The following is a 21,767-nucleotide window of genomic DNA, read 5'->3' as shown; positions in this document are numbered from 1 at the left end:
TGCCCGAGAGGGGCATTATTTTTCAAGACCCTGTTTGTCACCCTATCTGTATTACAACGCTACATCATATTCATGAAGCTGTGCCATAATATGTTATCATTGACAGATAGATCACTTTCATGATAATGCACTATTTGCCAGCATTGCCACTGTATTTCTCTTTCATGAAGCTGCACCCACAATGAATTCCAGAATTGACACTGTTTAGTGTATTTGTGATGTTGAGCCCCCATTTTATGATGACAGTGCCACAGTAATTCACTTTTATAATGCCCTGCACACAATATAGCCCAGAGCTGCCATTGTAAATTACTTCCATGATATGCCTCCTCCTCTGACACATGTATTCATCGCATTCACATGCGCGCGCACACACACACAAATAGACATCCCCACTCAGTCAAACATACACAACAGTTACACTAACTTACACATACATGCAGTGGTTCACTCATTGAAACTCTTATGGGCCTACACAGACACTGCATGCATTACATTCAGACACACACACAAACAGTTATTTTTTAAATGTCTGCTAGATGCAATTTATCCAGGTAATGCGGGAGGAGTGGTGTCACCAGCATTTAAGCGCACTGGAGATACTAGTACATGCGGGATGCATGCCGCTGAGATATGGACTGGATTGTCTAGCAACATGGGGGACAGTGCATTGCTTCCTGCACTCTCCTGCATGCATCTTGTAAATTAACTCTGTTGATCGTGTGAGCACCAGCCCTGCGGGATGCGGCGGGGGGCAATAAAGTGGGGTTAAAGGAGGGTGACCGACTACCCAACCAGGCACTGGCTGTGTCAGCTGGTGCATGCAAGTGTGATAACTATTGGGCTATGCTTTAAAGGTGTCATACTGTGTAATACATAACAGGCACCAATGAATTCCAACTCTGTTGAGGAACCAGGAACGATTTTCTATATTAAGGTACCAGACTAACTCCTTTTGCAATCTGCGCACTGGCAGAGTATTCGCTCTCGCCTGACAATGACACACTGGTCTTATCACACAGTAAAACTCCAGTGGGGCTGGTACCTGTTTGAACATCTTAATAGCCACAAGTTGAAGGGAAGGGCAGTGGACTGAAATTCCCCAGCAAAGTAACTCAGAGAAGAAGGAATAGTAGTGACATTTATAAAGGCTTCTACAAGGTTGGTGGTGGTCAGAAATCCTCCTGAAGTCTGCAAGAGAATAACTTCCTGAAGAGCTACTATCTTGAAGAGAAGGATCCAGACCTCTACGTTAACCCTTTTCAGATGTAGAACGAGTCAGTACTGACCTGACATTATTGTTTCGAAGAAAAGGATAGAAAATATTCTAGACCCCCTCACTGGAAGGGGAACTAGGATAACTACCCCTTACTTAGAATGACATGAGTTTAGAGGATGTTAGACCTGCAAGAATGTCCAGCCCAACGGGTAAGCTCCGGAGAACTTTATAGTATATCCTTCATGGACCACTCCCCAAAACAAGCCATCTGAAATGATCCACTTCAATATTGGAGCAAAATGGAGAAAGCAGGCACGTGGACCATGCATGTTTGCGGATCCATGGTCAGATGTGGAAACAGCAGCTGTGGGACAGCCTCTTGACGAGGTCCCTTAACCCCTGTCCCTCCCTCCACCATCTCAGGGAATTCTGGGGGCAGAAGAAGAGGAAATAACGCACCCCATCTAGAATGATACTGATGTGAGGACTGAAATACATTTTTAGCTAAAGCTGAAATAGACAGTTTAGCATCCTCAGATGCTTGATTGACCATTTCATCCAGTCATTTGTAGAACAATGTTTGACTTAGAAAGACTGTTTGCAACATCATCACCTTCCACTATGCAAGGCTCTTTAAAGGTAAAGGAGCATTGTTTCCTACCAGCCACAGTGGCCTCTGGTCCCAGGATCCAGGCACTCAGAACATCAAGGGAAACGCCAGAAGACAACTTAAATTCTCCATAATCTCTAGAGTAGTTTCAGCAGGCAGAGCCAGCCTCCAAGGTGGCCACCAACTCCAATAGGTCAGTCAAAAGGCATTGGGCAGTGTAGGGGGTGGGCATCACCTCATGCAAAACACAACTGAGTCGGTTGCCATGTGTGACTCCAAATCCTTGGCTTTTTTGTCCATGTTATCTGTGTCCTGTGGAGCTACCACTGTTCTGCCCTCAAATCTAGGTACGAGGGAGTATACCTTCAGACTACCTCAGATGTTAATTTCATAAATTGGAATGGAATTGCATTTTTTATGTAGGATTTAGGCACCCCTGCTTTCTTCATGTACTTGTCACTCTTTCAGAATTAAAGGAGGATAGGAGACATACACCTACATGCATCCTCTGAAGTGGATGGGAGAAGATTCTCTTGAAAACCTAAGGAAGACTCAGATGTTCTAATACATCACCCGTCATTGCTTTACGTATGTACTTTGCTACAGTTTCCCAGTCTATGTCCAGATCCGATCTTCCCCAGAAGCCTGTGGCACTGCTTCATCTAAAATGTATGATTAAAGACTGTGTTTACCCTGTCCTTACCCCTCCTCTGTTATTCTGCTGACGAGAGGGCAATGTACTGGAAACCCACCATGTGATATCTGTACAGGGGTTGAAGGCATACCAGCTCCTCAAAGTAGCTCATTTGTTTGCTTGAGCCCCTCCCTGAGTCAAAATCAGACAAGCTGGATGGATAGCAATGATAATGACTCTTGGCCTTGTGTTTCTTTCCATGTGCCATAACAACAGACAAGACAAACACCTTGGGCCTCATTACGTGTCGGGCGGTTCGGAATTAACAGTGGCGGTAAACCCGCCATCACAGGAAGTGATTTTGATTCCCGTGTGACGGGTTTCTATATTAGATGCGTCGAGGTTGGAGACTGGCTGTTATAGAGTGCGTCACGAGGACGTTGCGTACCTGTTCGTCTGGTTGAAGACCTTGATGAAGATGCCAGGCTGTCAGGAGTCCTGCGTGGATGTGGTTGATGACGCGAGAAGCCAGCCCAGCTCCCGCCCGAATGGAACCGGGTTGGAGATGAACCAGCTCCCAACGCCACGAGTCTGCTCACCCCTGATTAACGTGGCGTCAGGACAGTGCAAGCACTGACAGGGGGAGCCTTTCCAGATGACGATACTGAGTCCCAAGGAAGACTGGATCCGGAAGATGGAAGTCCCAAGGAAGACTGAATCCGGAAGATGGAAGTCCCAAGGGAGACTGGATCCGGAAGATGGAAGTCCCAAGGGAGACTGGATCCGGGAGATGGAAGTCCCAAGGGAGAGGACACAGTGGAGATTGGTAGGAGGCAGGATCCGGGAAGGAAGGTAGAAGAATGGCTCACAAGGTAGAGGGAGGCTGAAAGTGCAGGCAGACAAGGTACAAGGGCAAGGACCAACTAATAACCGCAGGGGAACCACCCAACTCAGAAGAGGGGAAGGGAACCACCCTACCACAGGACAAGGGAAGGAAGGATAAGGCAAGGCAACTGCAGATGTACCCGAGGGTACCAGGAACTAGGAGGAAAGGAGTCAGGTAACAGGTAAGGTAGGCACAAGGAACCGGCGAGGAAACACGATCCTATCAAACCGCGTTGAGACGTAGTTTGAATGAACGACCGGGCTCCTTAAATAGGACTGCCAACCCCTAGGAGGCTTGGAACGCAAGCCGAGCCGACTCCCAAGCGTTGGTTGGCTCGGAGAGAGGCGTGGACCGCAAGGTCCTCCAAAGCGAGTACTCCGTGCAGCGCGCATGCGCGAAGAGCGCGGAATGGCCGCCCGCGCATGCGCTGACCAACCTGCCCAGGAAACCCGGAAGCGCGCGATGACCAGAACAACCCAGGAACCCCTAAGCGAAAGCGCGGGTACAGCCTCCAGGACGGGGCGCGCCGCTTCAAGTAAGTGGATCCCAATGCGGGCGGCGTGACACTATGCCCCCTCCCAGAAAGACCCGGAGCCCCCGGCTTCCAGGGACAACGAAGGAAAAAGTCACGAACCAGACGGGGCGCATGCACATGACAGCGGGGCTCCCAAGTGCGATCACAAGCAGGGTAACCTTTCCAATCAACAAGGAATTGGAGCACGCCCCGACGAATCCGTGAGTCACATATTTCCTGTACCTCAAATTCAGGGACCCCCCGTACTTGAATGGAGGAAGGCCGAGAACTGGAACGCCCAAAGACATCCTTCACAAAGGGTTTCAAAAGGGAGACATGAAACACTGGATGCACTCGCCAAGATTGGGGTAACACCAGTCGAAAAGCAACTGAGGACAAACGTTTGGAAATCCTGAAAGGCCCATAGAATCGGGGTGCCAATTTGGTGGGCAGATTGCGTACTGGCAGGTTCTTAGAGGACAACCAAACCAGATCGCCCACCTGGAGTTCCGGCTCCGTAGTCCGACACTTGTCTGCCTGCTTCTTCATGCGCTTCCGTGTCTCAACCAGGGTACCCCGGGCCAGGTCGTGCTGCTTTTGGATGTCAGAAACCAATTGATCCGCCGAAGGAACAGCACTAGGTAGTACTGGAGTAAAAGGAACCAACTTGGGATGTAGTCCAGTAGAGCAAAAGAAAGGGCTGATACCCGTAGCAGTATGCGTTGCGTTGTTATAGGATACCTCAGCCAAATCAAGATTCTTCACCCAGTTGGATTGAGTAGCATTGGCATAACAGCGTAGGTACTGCTCTAGGGTTTGGTTGGTTCTCTCCGTCTGTCCGTTTGTGTGTGGATGATAACCAGAACTCAAGGCTCTGCGGATACCAAGATGACTGCACAATTGATGCCAAAACGAAGAGAGAAACTGCGAGCCACGATCAGAGATGATCTTCTCCGGTAACCCATGTAGCCGGTAAACGTTGTGTAGAAATGCCAGAGCCATCTGAGAGGAGGTAGGTATCTTAGAAAAAGGGATAAAGTGAGCATACTTCGTGAAACAGTCCACTACTACCATAATGCAAGTATTGCCCTCAGAAGGCGGAAGCTCGACAATAAAGTCAGTGGCGATGGTGTGCCATGGGTAAGGCGGTGTTTCAGTAGGCTGAAGCAATCCCAAAGGTTTTCTTCTTGGCGTCTTAGTTTGGGCGCAAACTGGACAACTCTCCACATACCGCTTGACCTCCTTGGCCCAACCCGGCCACCAGAATTGTCTGGAAATCAGCTCTTGAGTGGCCTTGACGCCACGATGACCACCAACATGTGAATCGTGTAAACCTTGAAGAATGTCTAACCGGAGTGAACACGTCGGTAAGTACAGACGTTTCAAAAAGAACAAAAGACCGTTGTGTTCAGTGATCTGTGGTCGCTTCAGAATGTCGGCTCGATCAGGGTCCACCGATGTTTCTTGTACTATTCTCTGCAGATGGGGAGAAATCGTCAAAAGAAAATGCTTAGGAGAAATCAATGGAGTGTTCTGACTGCAATCCTTCTCTTCCTTCTCCAGAGAGCGCGATAAGGCATCAGCCTTCAGGTTCTGAGAGCTGGGGATGTAAGTAATGTTGAAGTCGTAGTGAGAAAAGAAAAAAGCCCACCTGGCCTGGCGAGCGGTGCGACACTGCAAGGATCGCAAATATTGCAGGTTACGATGATCAGTGCGGACTTCTACAGAAAAACGACCTCCCAGCAAGTGGTGCCTCCACTCCTCAAACGCAGTCTTTATGGCCAAGAGTGCCTTCTCTATGACAGCGTAGTTCTGTTCGCTCGGAGCGAGCTTTCGTGAAAAATAGGCCACCGGGTGTTCTTCGTTAGATATAGGATGCTTCTGTAGGAGAACAGCGCCAACAGCGAAGTTGGAAGCATCAGCCTCAACGATGTAAGGCATCTCGTCGTTGGGATGACGTAAAACAGGAGCTGTACTGAACGCCGTCTTCAAACGGTTGAAGGCTGCTAATGCCTCTGAATCCCAAAGGAACGGAGTCTTAACGCTGGTCAAACGTGTCAACGAGGCCGTAATACGGGAAAACTGAGGAATGAAGCGCCGATAAAAATTGGCGAATCCCAGGAATCTTTGGAGGGACTTCAAGTCATGAGGTTGTTTCCAGTCTCGGATTGCTTGTACTTTATCAGAATCCATGTGGATTCCAGCCTCGCTGATTACATACCCCAGAAACTCCATCTTGTTCCGATGAAATGAACATTTTCCAGCTTTGGCGAACAATTGATACTGTGATAAACGTAGAAGGACCTCTCGTACATGTGAAACGTGTTCCTCCGGATTTTCTGAGAAGATCAGGATATCATCCAGATAAACCCAAACCGAGACGCCAATCAAGTCGCTGAAGATGTGATCCATGAACCGCTGGAAGACGGCCGGGGCATTACACAACCCGAAGGGCATTACCCTGTATTCGTAATGCCCAAATGGAGTCTTAAAGGCCGTCTTCCACTCGTCGCCCTCCTTGATTCTGACCAGATGGTAGGCTCCGCGAAGGTCTAGTTTGGTGAACTCCCTGGCTGACCGTAATGACTCCATGATGTTTCGAATCAAAGGTAACGGGTACCTGTCTTTAAGGGTGATGTCATTCAATTGACGATAATCAATACATGGCCGTAGAGTGCCCTCCTTCTTCTTCACAAAAAACAGCGGGAATCCCGCGGGGGATTTAGAAGGTACGATGTATCCTTTCTTGACACATTCATCCAAGTAGTTCCGAAGTACCAGTCTCTCGGTCTGGGTCAAGGAATAAACCTTCCCATGTGGGATCACCGCACCCGGGATCAGGTCAATGGAGCAATCAAAAGTTCTGTGAGGTGGAAGGGGTATGTCTCCAGGTTCAGAAAATACTGTCCTCAGGTCAGCATACGCATGTGGAATCTGGGACAAGGAGCACAAACCAAGCGGGTTCTTACCGGTGGTAAGAGAGGTTGAGGTAGGTGGCTTCAATGACGTGCCGGAACCACAACATTCCTGAATACAAAGAGCAGAGGTAAACACTAGAATACGAGACTCCCAATTGATCGAGGGATTGTGTCGCTGAAGCCAAGGTAATCCCAACACCACTTGATATGAAGGCGATTTGATGACATCGAGAGCGATCTCCTCCTCATGAGCCTCGATTCGCAATAGCATGCCAACAGTATGCAATCGAATAGGTCCGGAAGACAAAGGTGTACCATCAATGACCTCCACAGGTATCGCATTTCTTCTGGTGAGCAATGGTATGCCGTTGTTGATGGCGAATTCCTTGTCAATATAATTACCGGAAGCCCCACAGTCCAATAATCCATGGACATCAATTGTCTTCTCCTGCCACTTCAGACTGATTTGCAAAATCATCAAGACGGCTGGCTGCATAGGCGGAAACGCCGTACTGGCACAAGAAAGGACTTGTAGCAAAGAAGAACCTGTCGTGGCCTTTCCAATAGACGACAGGCCTCCTAGTTTCCCCCTTTCTTGATAGGGCGCAAAGGACAGGTACTCAGATAGTGACCGGCAGCTCCACAGTATAGACACAAACGCAGTCTTCTTCTGCGCTTCTTCTCTTCTTCTGATAAGGGACCTCTTACTGCGCCTAATTGCATTGGTTCGGTAGTGGAATCCGAAGGTACTGGCAGCCCAGTCGGTAGGGTTGATGGCCTGGGGAACACCTTCTCAGACCGACGTCTCTCACCCTTTCTCTCGGCCAATCTCTGGTCTATCCTCAAAACCTGTTCAATAAGTTTCTGTAGATCTTCGGGTTCAGGAATGTGCAACAACTCGTCCTTGTATTCCTCTCTTAATCCCCGGCGAAACAAGGTCTTCTGTGTTATCTCTGGCCATAGGGAATCAGTCGCTAGTTGACGAAAACGGCTGATATAAGTTATTATATCAGAATTTGCCTGTTGAATGTCCATCAATAGATTCTGTGCTGTGGAAGCCAGATTAGGAGACTGAAAAACATCCAAGAACGCTTTTTCAAAGGCCAAGAAATCGCCAAGAATGGGGCTATTAGTAACAACCAGGGGTGTAGCCCAAGCAAGAGCATTCCCAGATGAATTGCCCAAAATGTAGCCGATCTTGGCTTTATCATTGTTGAAATGAGTCGAACGGTAGAGGAAATGTATCCGACAATGATTGCAGAATTCACCCACACGTCTGGGGTCTCCATCGAACTTGATGGGTGCGGTGTGGGCCATGGTGTTTTCAGATTGTGGAGATGCCCCTATGTTCTGTGTCACCATTTGACGTAAAGCCACGTTCTCCTGACGGAGTGCTGTCATCTCAGCACGAAGAGCTTGTACTTCAATACGAAGACCTGGGTCCTCTTCCATCTCAGTGTCCGAAGTATCCGAAGGCAGGCGTCTCAATCTGTTATAGAGTGCGTCACGAGGACGTTGCGTACCTGTTCGTCTGGTTGAAGACCTTGATGAAGATGCCAGGCTGTCAGGAGTCCTGCGTGGATGTGGTTGATGACGCGAGAAGCCAGCCCAGCTCCCGCCCGAATGGAACCGGGTTGGAGATGAACCAGCTCCCAACGCCACGAGTCTGCTCACCCCTGATTAACGTGGCGTCAGGACAGTGCAAGCACTGACAGGGGGAGCCTTTCCAGATGACGATACTGAGTCCCAAGGAAGACTGGATCCGGAAGATGGAAGTCCCAAGGAAGACTGAATCCGGAAGATGGAAGTCCCAAGGGAGACTGGATCCGGAAGATGGAAGTCCCAAGGGAGACTGGATCCGGGAGATGGAAGTCCCAAGGGAGAGGACACAGTGGAGATTGGTAGGAGGCAGGATCCGGGAAGGAAGGTAGAAGAATGGCTCACAAGGTAGAGGGAGGCTGAAAGTGCAGGCAGACAAGGTACAAGGGCAAGGACCAACTAATAACCGCAGGGGAACCACCCAACTCAGAAGAGGGGAAGGGAACCACCCTACCACAGGACAAGGGAAGGAAGGATAAGGCAAGGCAACTGCAGATGTACCCGAGGGTACCAGGAACTAGGAGGACAGGAGTCAGGTAACAGGTAAGGTAGGCACAAGGAACCGGCGAGGAAACACGATCCTATCAAACCGCGTTGAGACGCAGTTTGAATGAACGACCGGGCTCCTTAAATAGGACTGCCAACCCCTAGGAGGCTTGGAACGCAAGCCGAGCCGACTCCCAAGCGTTGGTTGGCTCGGAGAGAGGCGTGGACCGCAAGGTCCTCCAAAGCGAGTACTCCGTGCAGCGCGCATGCGCGAAGAGCGCGGAATGGCCGCCCGCGCATGCGCTGACCAACCTGCCCAGGAAACCCGGAAGCGCGCGATGACCAGAACAACCCAGGAACCCCTAAGCGAAAGCGCGGGTACAGCCTCCAGGACGGGGCGCGCCGCTTCAAGTAAGTGGATCCCAATGCGGGCGGCGTGACACTGGCACACTGTATGGTGACTCACATTATTTTTTTGGAGCGATAGGAAAAGTGCTTCTTTAAATGATGGGGCAGTGTTGCGTGTATGCCGTTTCTAGGCTGGCATTAAATCGAACTTGGACTCGATGCAAGTCGTCTGGAAGAGACGAAATGATTGGACTCGATGCAAGTCGCCCGGAAGAGACGAAATGAACACACTTGGAGGGACGCTACACTGTCCCATCAGGGATATATGTGGTGGAAAAAAAAAAAAAGGGATGGAACCCGTTCTTTCGTGAACAGTCAGTCTTATAGGAGTTATTGAGTCAGCCAACGATGAGCATGATGAAGCTGGGATGTCCCAGCTGATGCCGCTCCGTCTCAATTAGTGAGGCGTAGTAGTGGCCAACAGGATATAAGGTGACTGTTATAGGTCGGAAAAGTATGATGAGCATTTTGATCTTTGTTAATAGTCTAAAGTCACCAGGTTCATTAATACAGTGCCTGTTTTCAGTACCTAAGCAGCTTTTAAAGCATGTTAAGATGTCGGTATTTTATTCAGTGAAATTTCGGTATTTTCTGAATAGGGTTGGGAAAACAGGACATTAGCTAAAGTATGAAGAAATATGGATTTTATGTGAATTTATACTTTTACAACAATGTCGGAAGAGTATGCTAGGGCCAGTAAGCTCTTTTGAGATGAGCGCAGTGGTTTCTGTGTTCATTTGAACATGCATGTTTTGTAATTGTTCAAATTAGTTATTAACTTTAGTGCTAACAGGTTTTGAGGATTTGCAGGCCCTATGGACTTATACTCGTATGTGAAGATTCATATGTGTATGTAGAAGTAAGATGTGGAGATCATTTCGGTGGGAGTGATTAGTAAATTAGCAAATATGTTAGGGACCTAATCCTATGTGGATTGACCTATTTAACCTTTTGAGGATTTTCAGGAGTAAGTTGTTACACAACAACATGGACTTATAGGCATATGTGACAATCAAATCGAGAAGTGAAGGAATATTGCATATGCTAGGTATAATATGTTGGAGTTTAAAAAGAAAATGTTAAATGATGATGTAAAAATTGTCATGTATATCCATGCACAAGTGAAGGCATGTCACTAGCATATTATCTAGAATGCGTATGGATGTATAAAAGAATGAGTGGGTGCAACATTCATTTTTTAACTAGAAGCTTTAGATACTAGGGAGGTAGCGCCTCCGTTGGTATTAACAGTAAGAAGTTTCACTGTTTAGATGAGTTTGGTTGGGTGGTAGCGCCACTTAGAAGTGCACTCTATCAGTGTTTTTAGTTAGCGCTGTTTAGGTCATGGAGATTGCGTTTTGTGATGCAACTAAAGTGAGGTAGCGCCTCGGTAGGTTTTAAGTGTGAGTAAGGGGAATCCTGAGGGTAGCGCCTTGTCAGGGATTTTAATTAGTGGTTAGCGAGAGTTGCACAAATGTGAATGGTACTGGAAAGTCTAGTGCCTTTGCTATAGCGCTAGTCTAGTGCCTTTGTTATGGCGGTAGTGCACTCTTTGGAGAATATGATTCTTATCCTAAAGGACAGCTTGTAGAAGTCAGGTGAAGCGAGTTGCTGGTAGGGGACGCCCTCCAGTAAATACTATGATAAAGTTGAAGATGCTGTTCGAGGTGATGAATCTCAGGGTGATTTGTTTATCTTTATGTGTTATGTGTTGATCCTGGCTATTTTATCTGGTCAGGGTTTGATTATGGGACTGGATTGTACTGCCGTTGAGAAGAGTGTTAGAGTCAACCATATGTTTTTGAGGGTCTTGGAGTTGACTGGCCAGCATCTCCAAGCTGTTTGAGGAGCTTTACACCATGGTATGGTTAGGTTTGATTGATTGGCTTGGTCCACCTATATATATATATTTATATGCTTGTGTGTTTCTGAGGCATGCCTGTTGCTGGTTGTGTGTTAGTGAGCTGTAGAATTTTACTGAACCTCTTATATGTCTATGGTGATTTCGTTGTCATCCTGATGACTAGTATTGCGTCGGGGTGACAAGTAGGTGCTTCAGGGTGGCAGCCTGAAGGCTCGCCTGTGGCAGGGGCGAGCAGGAGGACCAAAGTTGTTTTGTGTTGGTTATGGTATTGTGGGTTAGGTATAGCCTTGGATCTGGGCTGGTTTGTGTCTAGTGTGGGAGACTAGAGTCTGCTCGTGGCAGGAGTGGATGGGAGGTGATTAGTGCTGTTATTGATGGTGTTTAAGAATGATAGGCAGAGTTCTGGAATTGCATAGTTGTGGGTTTTTCATGTGAAACCTCCATTGCTCTTGGGTTTGGATGAGATGTGTGTCGTGCCTTTGTGAAAATGTCTGATAGGAGGGAGATGTGTTGTGAAGCTTTTGTTGCAAGTGTGTTTGGTAAGGGGGAAGATGTGTTGTGATGTGCTTGGTTAGTCTGATGTGGTTTGTCATGTGATTTATGATGTCACCAGAGTGCCTGTGGAATGTTGATGCATGAGTGGGAGAATGCTATGATGAGAGTTCTATGCTGTGTCAGGTTTTACCGCCGCGGGTACCGCCGGACTCGGAATGAGGCCCCTTGAGTCTTAATTGTAGAGCAAGTGCATTTATTGTCTTAAATAGTAGCCACCAAGTACAGCTGATTTCCAATCTGCAAATTCTTGGCCCCAGGAACGGTCTCCCTGACGTCATCAGAAACCACAGCAGGTGAGGGTTGGTTTTATGATGCACACCTAGATACATAGGGCCTCATTACATGTTTGACGGTCCGGAAACAGGGGTGCCAGTAAGCTCACTAGCACCCTTGTTTGTAGACTGGCAAACTACAAGTCTGCCTGCCGGAGCCGCTGTGCCCGACAGGTCTGACCCTGCCGGGCCCAGCGGCCATGGTAGGCAGACTTGTCACGGGAGCAGCGGCATCGTTGTTAATGGTGCCGGTGCTCCCGTATCCCCGCTCCCATAGAGTCCTATTGGACTCTATGGGAATGGGTATTCACAAATGTACCAGCGCCAGACTTCCCAGCTGCCGGACTTGTAATATCCTGGTGGCACCGGGAAGTCAGGCAACGGTAAATTATAACGGGTCCGGCTGCAACCCGCTGGTAGCACCGGCATGTTTACCGCCAAACCCGTAATGAGGCCCATAGTGTAGTATCTTGTGTTTCCTTCCGTTCCCTCTGTGTTGGTGAGCCTTTAGCTGTGATGTCATGAGTGAGTGATGGAATGCATGCATATTATGGAAGGTTCCTTCTAAGTGATTCCAGGAGCTACAGTTGGAAGAGCTACCTGGGTGGTGGGGACTGGTGGGACTTCCCCTTACCCCTTTGCCTGTAACCTATGGACTAAGACCTAATAAAGGAACCTGCTTCTACCCACCTGAGTATCGGACTTTCAATTACTACACAAAGAAAAGACTGCAGCTTGCATGAGCCCTTTGGAGCTCATTTTCTTAAAATTTGTAATTTGACAGTGGGGAGCTGTTACGTGTTGACATAAACATAGGCGGCTTCCTGCCACCAAATGTTCGTCATTTGCACAATGGAGTGCAAAAGTGTAGGGCAAAAGGTGGCGTGCATATGTGTATGCCCTCTTTTGCCCTGCACTTTTACCCACCACCGCGCAAAGTGAATAAATACTGGCTGGCATGCCAGGCAGCGTTTACATTTAATTGTGAGCTCTGCATGCCATGCTCGCATGTCAGGCAGGGGTTCCTCACCTCCATATAAATGATTAAACATGAGCCGTGGTGTGAATGAAAGGTGTTAAAACTTTACTCAAGGCTTGTACGCCTTCCTTTCACGTTACAGCTCATTATAACATGAACTCCTTTGTGATTTGTTGTAGCATCTCTGCCATGATGCACTGGCACTGCAGTCTCCAGTATGATCTACCTTGATCTGCACAGTAAGAGCATCCATCATGGAAAGTGTGTCATTGTGGGTAGTGGAGAATGACAACGGCTGCACCACATGAATGGGTGTCTTATGCTCCTGAACACACAGGACTGGAAACTTTCTGTTCATGATTTCCACTCTGGAGGAGTAGAGGCAACTATATCTCAGGAGAGAAATTCAATATGATACATAAAGAAGGGACCAAATGCGCATATTAACATACAAGCCTAAAGAAAGAAGAGAACCCGAGAAACTGTAGGGGAGGGTGACCTCACTTATTTAGAAGATTGTTTCACGAAGGCAGGACAAAAAGAGGAGGGTTGTTCTGGTACCTATCCCTGCCTCCTTCAGGGGAGGCACCACAAAAAGATGGAATTATAAGTTGAGCCTAAAGGGAAGAGGGACCGGACTCCTGAAGACTGTGGCCACCTCTCATTGATATGAAGCGTGACTGTTTCGATGCCGCTTTATTGGGCCAGGATCTAATCATGGCTGTCGTATGTTTATGTCGTTATCAGTTTTACAATATCTGGAAAATGTAACGTGTACTTTCTTTACCACATAGCTACTGCTGCAAACTATTGCCCTTTCCCATTTTAACTACTGCTGTGTTCTGTATGTTGACCTCCCTCGATACGCTACTCTGCCACTTTGATTTGGTTTATATTCTGCTGTGAGGGTTCTTTTTTGTCTAAATAAATTAACAGCCATGTCTCCTTATTTATCACAACTTAAATGCCTCTCTGGTCCATCTGGTTTTTATATAATTTTCTTCTGTATTGATTTTAACTACTTTCATGCAGTAGCCGCCAGCTACTTTGTGATTTGGCTTCTCTTTATCATCTATCCCGGTCCCTTCGTTCTTCTTTTCCTGCTTTCGGTCTTTTCAATTAAGAATCATTGTATGCAAATTTATCTCATGAATATTAATGAGGTGTATCCTGAAAAGCCAACACGGAACCAGCCCTTAAGGCCTGGAATTGGACAACCCTGATCTATAGGATTTTAACTTATTATGTTTGTTTTGGATTTGGGAATCTCTTCTGCAACCATTTTCTTCCTTGGGAATTTAGTTACATGTTGTGGGTGTTAAATATGTGTTCTGTTTTTCTTCAGGCTTACGCACTGACCATTTTACATTGTAATTTGTAAAGAACTCTTCATAAAGGTGATATATAAGAACTACAAATAAATGAATAAGAGGGACAGTGTGGTAATGTACCCCATGCTCCTTTAGTACTGGCCACATGCATAGATAGGGTATGGAGCCTGAGCGGGCAAAGCCCACCCAAAGTCTGTAAATGCCCAATCAGCAGCACTGTGACATGTTATTGTCACTGTGGTGGGCACAACTACATCCGCTTCAGGCCCCACTTGTTAGAAAATTCTGGATACACTTCCGATACTGGTCTGCCAGTGATGCTTAATGTCTGTACCCCCTCAAAAGGTAACAGGCTTTTGGCATTATGACCACACAGCGTATTCACTGGCCTCCTATCATGTATAACCCAATGCTGACACACAACTCCACAAATGTTCCTCAATCACAGGTAATTCAGTACTGACAAAATGACCAATCAGCTCTGCCACTGCCCCACAAACTCTGTTAGCCCAATGCTGACAGTATGCACACATACATCCCTGCCACTGTCCCACCATCATTACGACTCCAGTACTGGAGAAACCCTCAGAAGGAGTCCTAGTAAAGCGCCTTCTTCTCACCCAGGTTCTCTCGAGAGTTCTCTCCATGAACTTACCGGTGGTGTCTTCTGTGCTAGTTCTCTGTTGAGCCGGTCAGTAAATCCCTGCAGCAAGGTGTTGCCGCCCGTCACGATCACACTGCCATAGAGACCCTGAGGACAACAGAAAGCAGAATGAAGCAGTGCACATCAACCTCCCCCACAGTTCACACAATCCATGGGCGCTCATTAGGGAAAGATGGGCAACCTATCTGCTGCTTAACTGGCACGACCAGTATTCGTACACGAAGGCCAAAAAAATGGGAAATCAATTGGGGAAATTATCTAATGCCTGTATGTTTCACATTTAAATAAAAATGTTAAGAAGGACATATAGGTAGGGAACCCATGCCCCCCTGAAATAATCACGTACACTTCTTTAACTTCTTCTAACTGTATGAAAAGGCAAACACAGTCAGGATATCCACAACAGACATGAATCCAGGGAGATATAGACAATATTTTCTGTAGTACCAGCGCTTGGCAGAGCCACCATTTAAAAAAAAAAAGAGGAATGGCAGCTTTATTGCTCTTAAAAACCTAGACACTCCACTGAAGAGCGGAAACAAAGCCCAGAGCTATCAGTCATGCCCACAAATGTGCTAAACTGCCCTCTGCTCCCAGGCTGAAAGGCACCTCAGTAAAACCACTGCTTGAAATTCAAAGGTTTTGTGATGACTTCTTCATCGACCATAGAACAAATGTTTTGGAAAAGGTAGTTTTCATTTGGTTATTTGATTTATTGCAGTCTAGATTTTATGCTTGACGTGGCAGCGAGACCTGCCTTTTTGGATTTGTTGGTGGTTATCGACTGTGAAATCATGACACCAGATTATACTACAGGATTTCCAACCTGCCAAGATTGGTTCATCGAAGGAACATCTTTATCATTTTTGGCTACCGTTCCCATATCTGCCAAAACTGTGAGTGTTACCCTCAGGAAGCATGGACGCAGTGCTTGTATTTGGCACTGCAGTGGGAGATGACATAAGGAGGTCCGTGTTTGCCGGGCCTTGAAGAAGAGTTCACAATCAATCGTGAATCTGAAAGGTTTCGCGTCTGTGCAGAGTAAGGGTGGGTCTCCATCCAGGTTCAGTTTGGTCAACCACATTTGGATGTCAGTGTGTTTAGAGTAGTGCCAGACCAATATGGACCTGATCTTTGTAATGTTCAGTTTCGAGTAGGCACTCAATATCTAGTCTTACGCTTCCAAGACATCTGCTGCATATTCTGTACGCTTCTCAGGATTGGCATGGCTGTCTACACCCCGGCTCTTGCATCTAGTCTATGAAGTCAACGGGCCTCATTATAAGTTTGTCGGTGTGGAAAAAAAGTGTTCTCCAAATAACTCATTTGTTTGCTTCAGCCCCTCCCTGAGTCAAAGGCTGGATAACTGAAGGGACTGCTCAGTTTTATGGGAGGATCTATGAGCTACTAACTTTGGAAACAAAAGGTGGCGTCCTGCCACATACATTTAACTCTTTACATAAACATTCTCTGTAAAGGCTTTCTATTTTTCATGCTTTTTATTGCTATAGAAAGATCTGTTTTTAGCTAGCTTTCATTCGAAGTAGAAGAGCAAAAAAGAAATATTGAGTACACTTAGCTTTTTATTATTTAGCCAGTGTTTTAAATTGCCGACAAATCTCCGCACTTTGCTTTTTTTTATATGAAGAAAGTTTTTTTGGGGAGTCAGCAAGTTCTGCATTTTTGTTGTGTTCATATTTTGTAAATTATAGAAAAAACATATTCAGTTTCATTATATTGATTGCAAAAAAACCTTGTTTGTAAAAAAGGCCCACTGTAATTGTTTACACTGTTCAGCAATTGATTTGCATGTAGATGTATATCTTTGTACTTGTTTGTTCACCTGGTTCTGTACTGAATATGTTTTTTTCTATCATTTATAGAATATGAACACAACAAAAATGCAGAACTTGTTCACTCCCCAAAAAACTTTCTTCATATAAAAAAAGCAAAGTGCGGAGATTTGTCTGCAATTTAAAACACTGGCTAAATAATAAAAAGCTAAGTGTACTCAATATATTTTTGGTCTTCTACTTCGAATGAAAGCTAGCTAAAAACAGATCTTTCTATAGCAATACAAAGCATGAAAAATAGAAAGCCTTTACAGAGAATGTTTATGTAAAGAGTTAAATGTATGTGGCAGGACGCCACCTTTTCCTCCCCAAGTCAAAAGCAGATAAGCTGGATCTACAGCAATGACAATGGGCCTCATTACACGGAAGGCGGTAATGGTTAACGGCCACCGTTAATGGTAACGGTGACCGTTAACCATTACCGCCTTACTACGAGGTCCCTTAGCGGGTTGGTGCTTTAACGCCTGCTTTTTGCAGGCGTTAAAAACCAACCCGCTAAGGGACCTCGGAGCTAATTACAGCACCGCAAAATTGCGGTGCCGTAATTAGCGCCTTCCCCATTCCCATAGAGCCCTATGGGGCAGAAATGGGAATGGGGAAGGGCAATGGCGGAAGGGGGATTTACCGCCCCTCCAACCTTGGAATGGGGCGGTAAATCCCCTTTCCACCAAGGCGGTGCCGGTATTTTACCAGCATGAGCCATGGCGCTAATAGCGCCATGGCTCACCGCCTTCCGTGTAATGAGGCCCAATGACTCTTGGCCTTTTTGTTTCTTTCCATGTGCCATAACAGCACAGTGTGGGAAAAAAGTGGTGGTAATTCTGTTACTGCCTCTTTTCCTGCACTGCCAAATGAGTTTGCCGGTGGGGAGCCTGATTTACCTCCAGCATCGAGCTGGAGGTAAGTCTGGCACCCCACCGACCAAAAACAGTTTTATGAGAATGCCCAATGTTTTCTAGCTCTTTAGACGTGGAGGAGCTGGCAAAAGGCCACTTTTTATATGGCGCTTAGTGCCAGTGTTTGGTCCATTCCTTAGCCTGCTCTATTTTGGCATATAGAGGAACTGCGGCACGTGGAAATTAAATGGTTTGCCAGGATCCCCCAATTTGTTCAAGTTCATACTGTAATGTGCATTGGATATTGCTAATGGTGTCATGGGATGCGCCTGGTGTCCAGCTGTGATTATCGTTTACTGTAGGACAAAGTGGACATTGTTCAAGGCATATGAACTTGCCGGCCAGCTGCAGATTTCTTTTACTGTAGGGTACAATGGACATTCATCATGCTCTTATGGGTGGTCACCTGTACTTGGTGGTCAGCTCAGCTGTTCCTAACATGTACTGTAGACAGCTGTGGACATTGCGCATAGTACAAAGCATGCACTTGCTCGCCAGTTGTGGCCATACATGCAAGACACACCTAAATGTCATGGTAACATTTAGTTTTAGCTACAATGCTCTCCTTTCTCTCCACAACCAGGCTACACTTAGAAGCAGTGCTTCAGCTTAGCCTCACACACTGCATTTTCTTTTCTCATGCAGTTAGGTCACTCAGGGTACAAAGCCACTTTAGTACCATACAGTGTGCTCTTCTGTACACAGCTAGTAAGCTATACCCTACAAGTGGAGACACTGTATGGTCTTGCATACAGTGCTACCCTCTTCATAGCTAGAACTCATGTAGTTATAGGACACACCCTGAGGCAGTGGTACAGTTTACTCTTAACACACCATGTTATCTTTTCTGTTTAGCCCTGCACACTGTGCTCTCTATTCTCCCCACAACTAGGACAAACATGATAGCAGGTCACACTTAAAAGTAGTTGCACTGGTTTGTCCCTGCACACTGTGGTCTGTTATCCTGTAGCGAGGCCACACTTTGGTAAAACTCGGTGCTCCGACTCAGTGGCATGGCTTGGCCTGGCACAGAAATACCTTGCATTGGTTTCCTATCTGTGTGTTTAAAACACTTTCAAAAATATCTTGAACCCAATTGGTTTATATGTGCTTAAGCCAATATCTAGCAGTCTTTGTCAAAATGGGAAAGGATCCCTGTGACACGTCATGTCAATATACCTGAAAACACTAACTATTGAATACCCTGATATTAAGTCATTACACAAAGTGCTCCCTCACGCTGCAGGTTTATAAGCCATGGCAAGCAAAGCTCTATTACAAAATGTTTGCAACTCTAATCTGCTGCTAACAGTTAACTCTCACCCTCATACGCTAGCACACACCCACCCGCTCTGCAATAAAAACCTCGGCCTGCATCGCTCTAAACAACAGGCATCAAACTCTCCAACTTCATCATCAGTCATTACCACCTCACTATACCCCTACACTAACCTGCATGCATGTGGCAGGTTCTGGCTTGCTGAACAGCAACACCCAAGAAAACCTTAATGAATACCACACACAAAGGACATGAAGATAAAAATAAAACACTGTGGGCCTCATCACGAGTTGGGCTGTAGCCCTTAAATGCGGCGGTAACGGTATTACCGCCACATTTAAGGGCTGGCCCTATCACGAGTTGGGCGCTAAATTGGCTGTTTTGCCTCCAGCTTTTTTTCTGGAGGTGAAAATCCCTGTTTTCGGCGGTATTACAGCTGGCTCTATTAGCCCGCAGTATTAGCACCGAAAATTCCCCATTGGATCCAATGGACCCAATCAGGAATGGGGATTTACCGTTAAGGCCCAACCTGTGATCCGGTGGTAATACCGCTGGCCCGGTCGGTGCTTGGGCTATTACAGTCGGCGGTTACTACAGCTGGGAATACAGCCCAACTCGTGATGAGGCCCTGTGTCTCCCACAGGCAATCTAATAGCAACCTCTGTTTAGCTGCCTCTTCGCCCAATAACCCACTCATAACACCATTCTGCTACTTGCACGGCCTGAAGTGTCAAAATGCTGTCCACTTGGCACGAGCTGAGATACAACAAGAGCCAGTGAGTACAAGCGCGGCATTGCCCATGGCATAAATGGGAGGTACTTGCCAGCCAGCTGCGGATAGCACTCTGTCACACTGGGCATGCTCACCGGTCGGATGTCGATGTCACACATGCCGATACTGGTCGTCACCACATGGCCGACACCCAACATAGTGTTTCCCGAGAGTCCCTGAAAGAGATTAATAATAAGAAATAGGGCACACTGAACTTAATGATAACAGCAGACCACGTATTCTCGCCAGAGGTAATAAATCAAATAGCATACGGTGCTGAATACAACAAATGTATATAGTATAGTTACAAAAACACAAATGGTTGAGGCAAATGAAATCTAATTAGAAACATTAAAAATACTGAGGTCTTTTTATGTGTATTTGTAAAACATGAAAATATATATGGGATTACAGTTACATGAAAAGATCCCAATATATTTACTAAACCAATAAATGTATGTTATACACATGATTCATTATAGATAAAAACTATAAATCTGACAACACAGAATAAATAATTCACTGACTTACCTTTAAATATGGATGCTAACTTACAATTACTATCATCAACTGCACATACTACAATTTATGTGAAAAAACACAATTTTAAGTTCTGCCTTCTTCAAGACAAAATAATTGCTGATTTATCAAAAAATTCTAAACCTTGTATATATATATATATATATATATATATATATATATATGGGATACATTACTCACCGTAATCGTATTTCTGAGGCTTGTATCTGTTTAGACAACCGAAAACAGAGAGTATCTGTCACGCGCCGCCGCCTTCCGTGGACCCTGTGGTCCAGATTGCGGCTTGCAGGCCGCCATTGAATTGACCGTCACGTTTCTCCGGCGTTGACGGCAGCGGTCTAGTGTTGCGGCAACAGCGGACAGGGAGGCTTATTAGCCACGCCCTCCCTGTTCACTGTGCGTTGCAACCCGCTTCGGTCAGCCTCCCTGCGGCTGCTCTCTCTCGGTTGCTACAACGCTAGCTTATCTCTTTTCCTGTGCTTTCTCTCTGGGTACTGCCTCCTCTAGGCACTGCTATGAAATACTTTCTCTCTCTCTGGGGTCTCTACCCCGCCTCTTTCCCTCGCTCTGTTCCAGTACTTCCGCGCTTGGTTTCCATACCTCTTTCCCCGTTAGCTCTCCGGAGCTTTTGGTTGGTTCCCTTACCTGGTGTCAACACTCCGCTGGCTCCTGGCCCTGTCCACGGCATCCTTGGAGTCCGCATTCCGCTCTACATCCTCCAGAACGGACATCAGCTACTGCTTACCTACAGTTGGGTTTTTTTGTGCCCTGCGGGCTTTTTCCCCTTCTCGTCCCTTTCGGGAGAGGGGCCACAGGCGGTGCTAGTTAACAGCATAGCACTGTGGCTTCCTTCCGGGAGAGAGACTCTTACTCAGAAAAAAAAGAGAAGAAGAAGAAGCAGGATTATCGAGCCCGCCGACCACAGATTTCTTCAGTTCTGGACTATTTGTCAGGTGAGGAGGAGGAGGAAGAGGGAAAGTCGGAGTTGTGGGAGGTTCAGCCCAGAGGGCTGACAGTATCAACAGGATGTATTTCTGTTGGAAATGAATAGCCTCAGATCTTCTTGTTTTTGACTCCTCATCCCTTCTCTAGCGAGCACCCCCTCATACTTGCAAAGTGATAGTTTAGGAGGCCAGTCGAACCACTGGATTGTTTTAAGAATTAATCAGATTCTTCCATATCTTTATTTCTAAACATAACAAATGTCAATGCTTGTAATTTGTGTCTAAGGCCTATAGTTCCACACTGACAGTGTTATGGTTAATGGTCAAAGTGAGAGGGAACTAGTGGGAATTGTGTTCCACTACTTTTACTGTTAATAGTTCCTCTACTTTTTACAGCCATTTTAACAGCTCCAAAACTATACTTTTTCAGCTTTGCAAAAAGCCTCTTCGTTTTACTTGAACTCTTTAAAGCTAGTTACTTCGACTTGGCTTCTAAGCAGTAAACCAATGTGTAAGACATTAAGAGCAGGCAAAAACACAACAC

At 46.4% G+C, this 21,767-nt stretch overlaps 1 protein-coding gene across 2 annotated transcripts in view; it reads right to left on the bottom strand.

Moving 5' to 3' along the window:
* Window positions 1-21,767, bottom strand: part of ACTL6B (actin like 6B) — a 545,030-nt gene that overhangs the window by 124,960 nt on the left and 398,303 nt on the right. For both annotated transcript variants that reach the window (XM_069644827.1, XM_069644836.1), the window contains 2 exons: window positions 19,835-19,915; window positions 14,931-15,026 (listed from right to left, as the gene is read on the bottom strand). In XM_069644827.1, the coding sequence (XP_069500928.1) occupies window positions 14,931-15,026; window positions 19,835-19,915 (177 nt within the window). The remainder of the gene's footprint in view (window positions 1-14,930; window positions 15,027-19,834; window positions 19,916-21,767) is intronic.

This window comes from Ambystoma mexicanum, chromosome 1p (genome assembly GCF_040938575.1).
Source record: "Ambystoma mexicanum isolate Mex_15411 chromosome 1p, UKY_AmexF1_1, whole genome shotgun sequence".
Classification (NCBI taxonomy): domain Eukaryota; kingdom Metazoa; phylum Chordata; class Amphibia; order Caudata; family Ambystomatidae; genus Ambystoma; species Ambystoma mexicanum.
The sequence above is the reverse complement of the archived record's forward strand: the minus strand, read 5'-3'. Positions and strand labels throughout refer to the sequence as shown.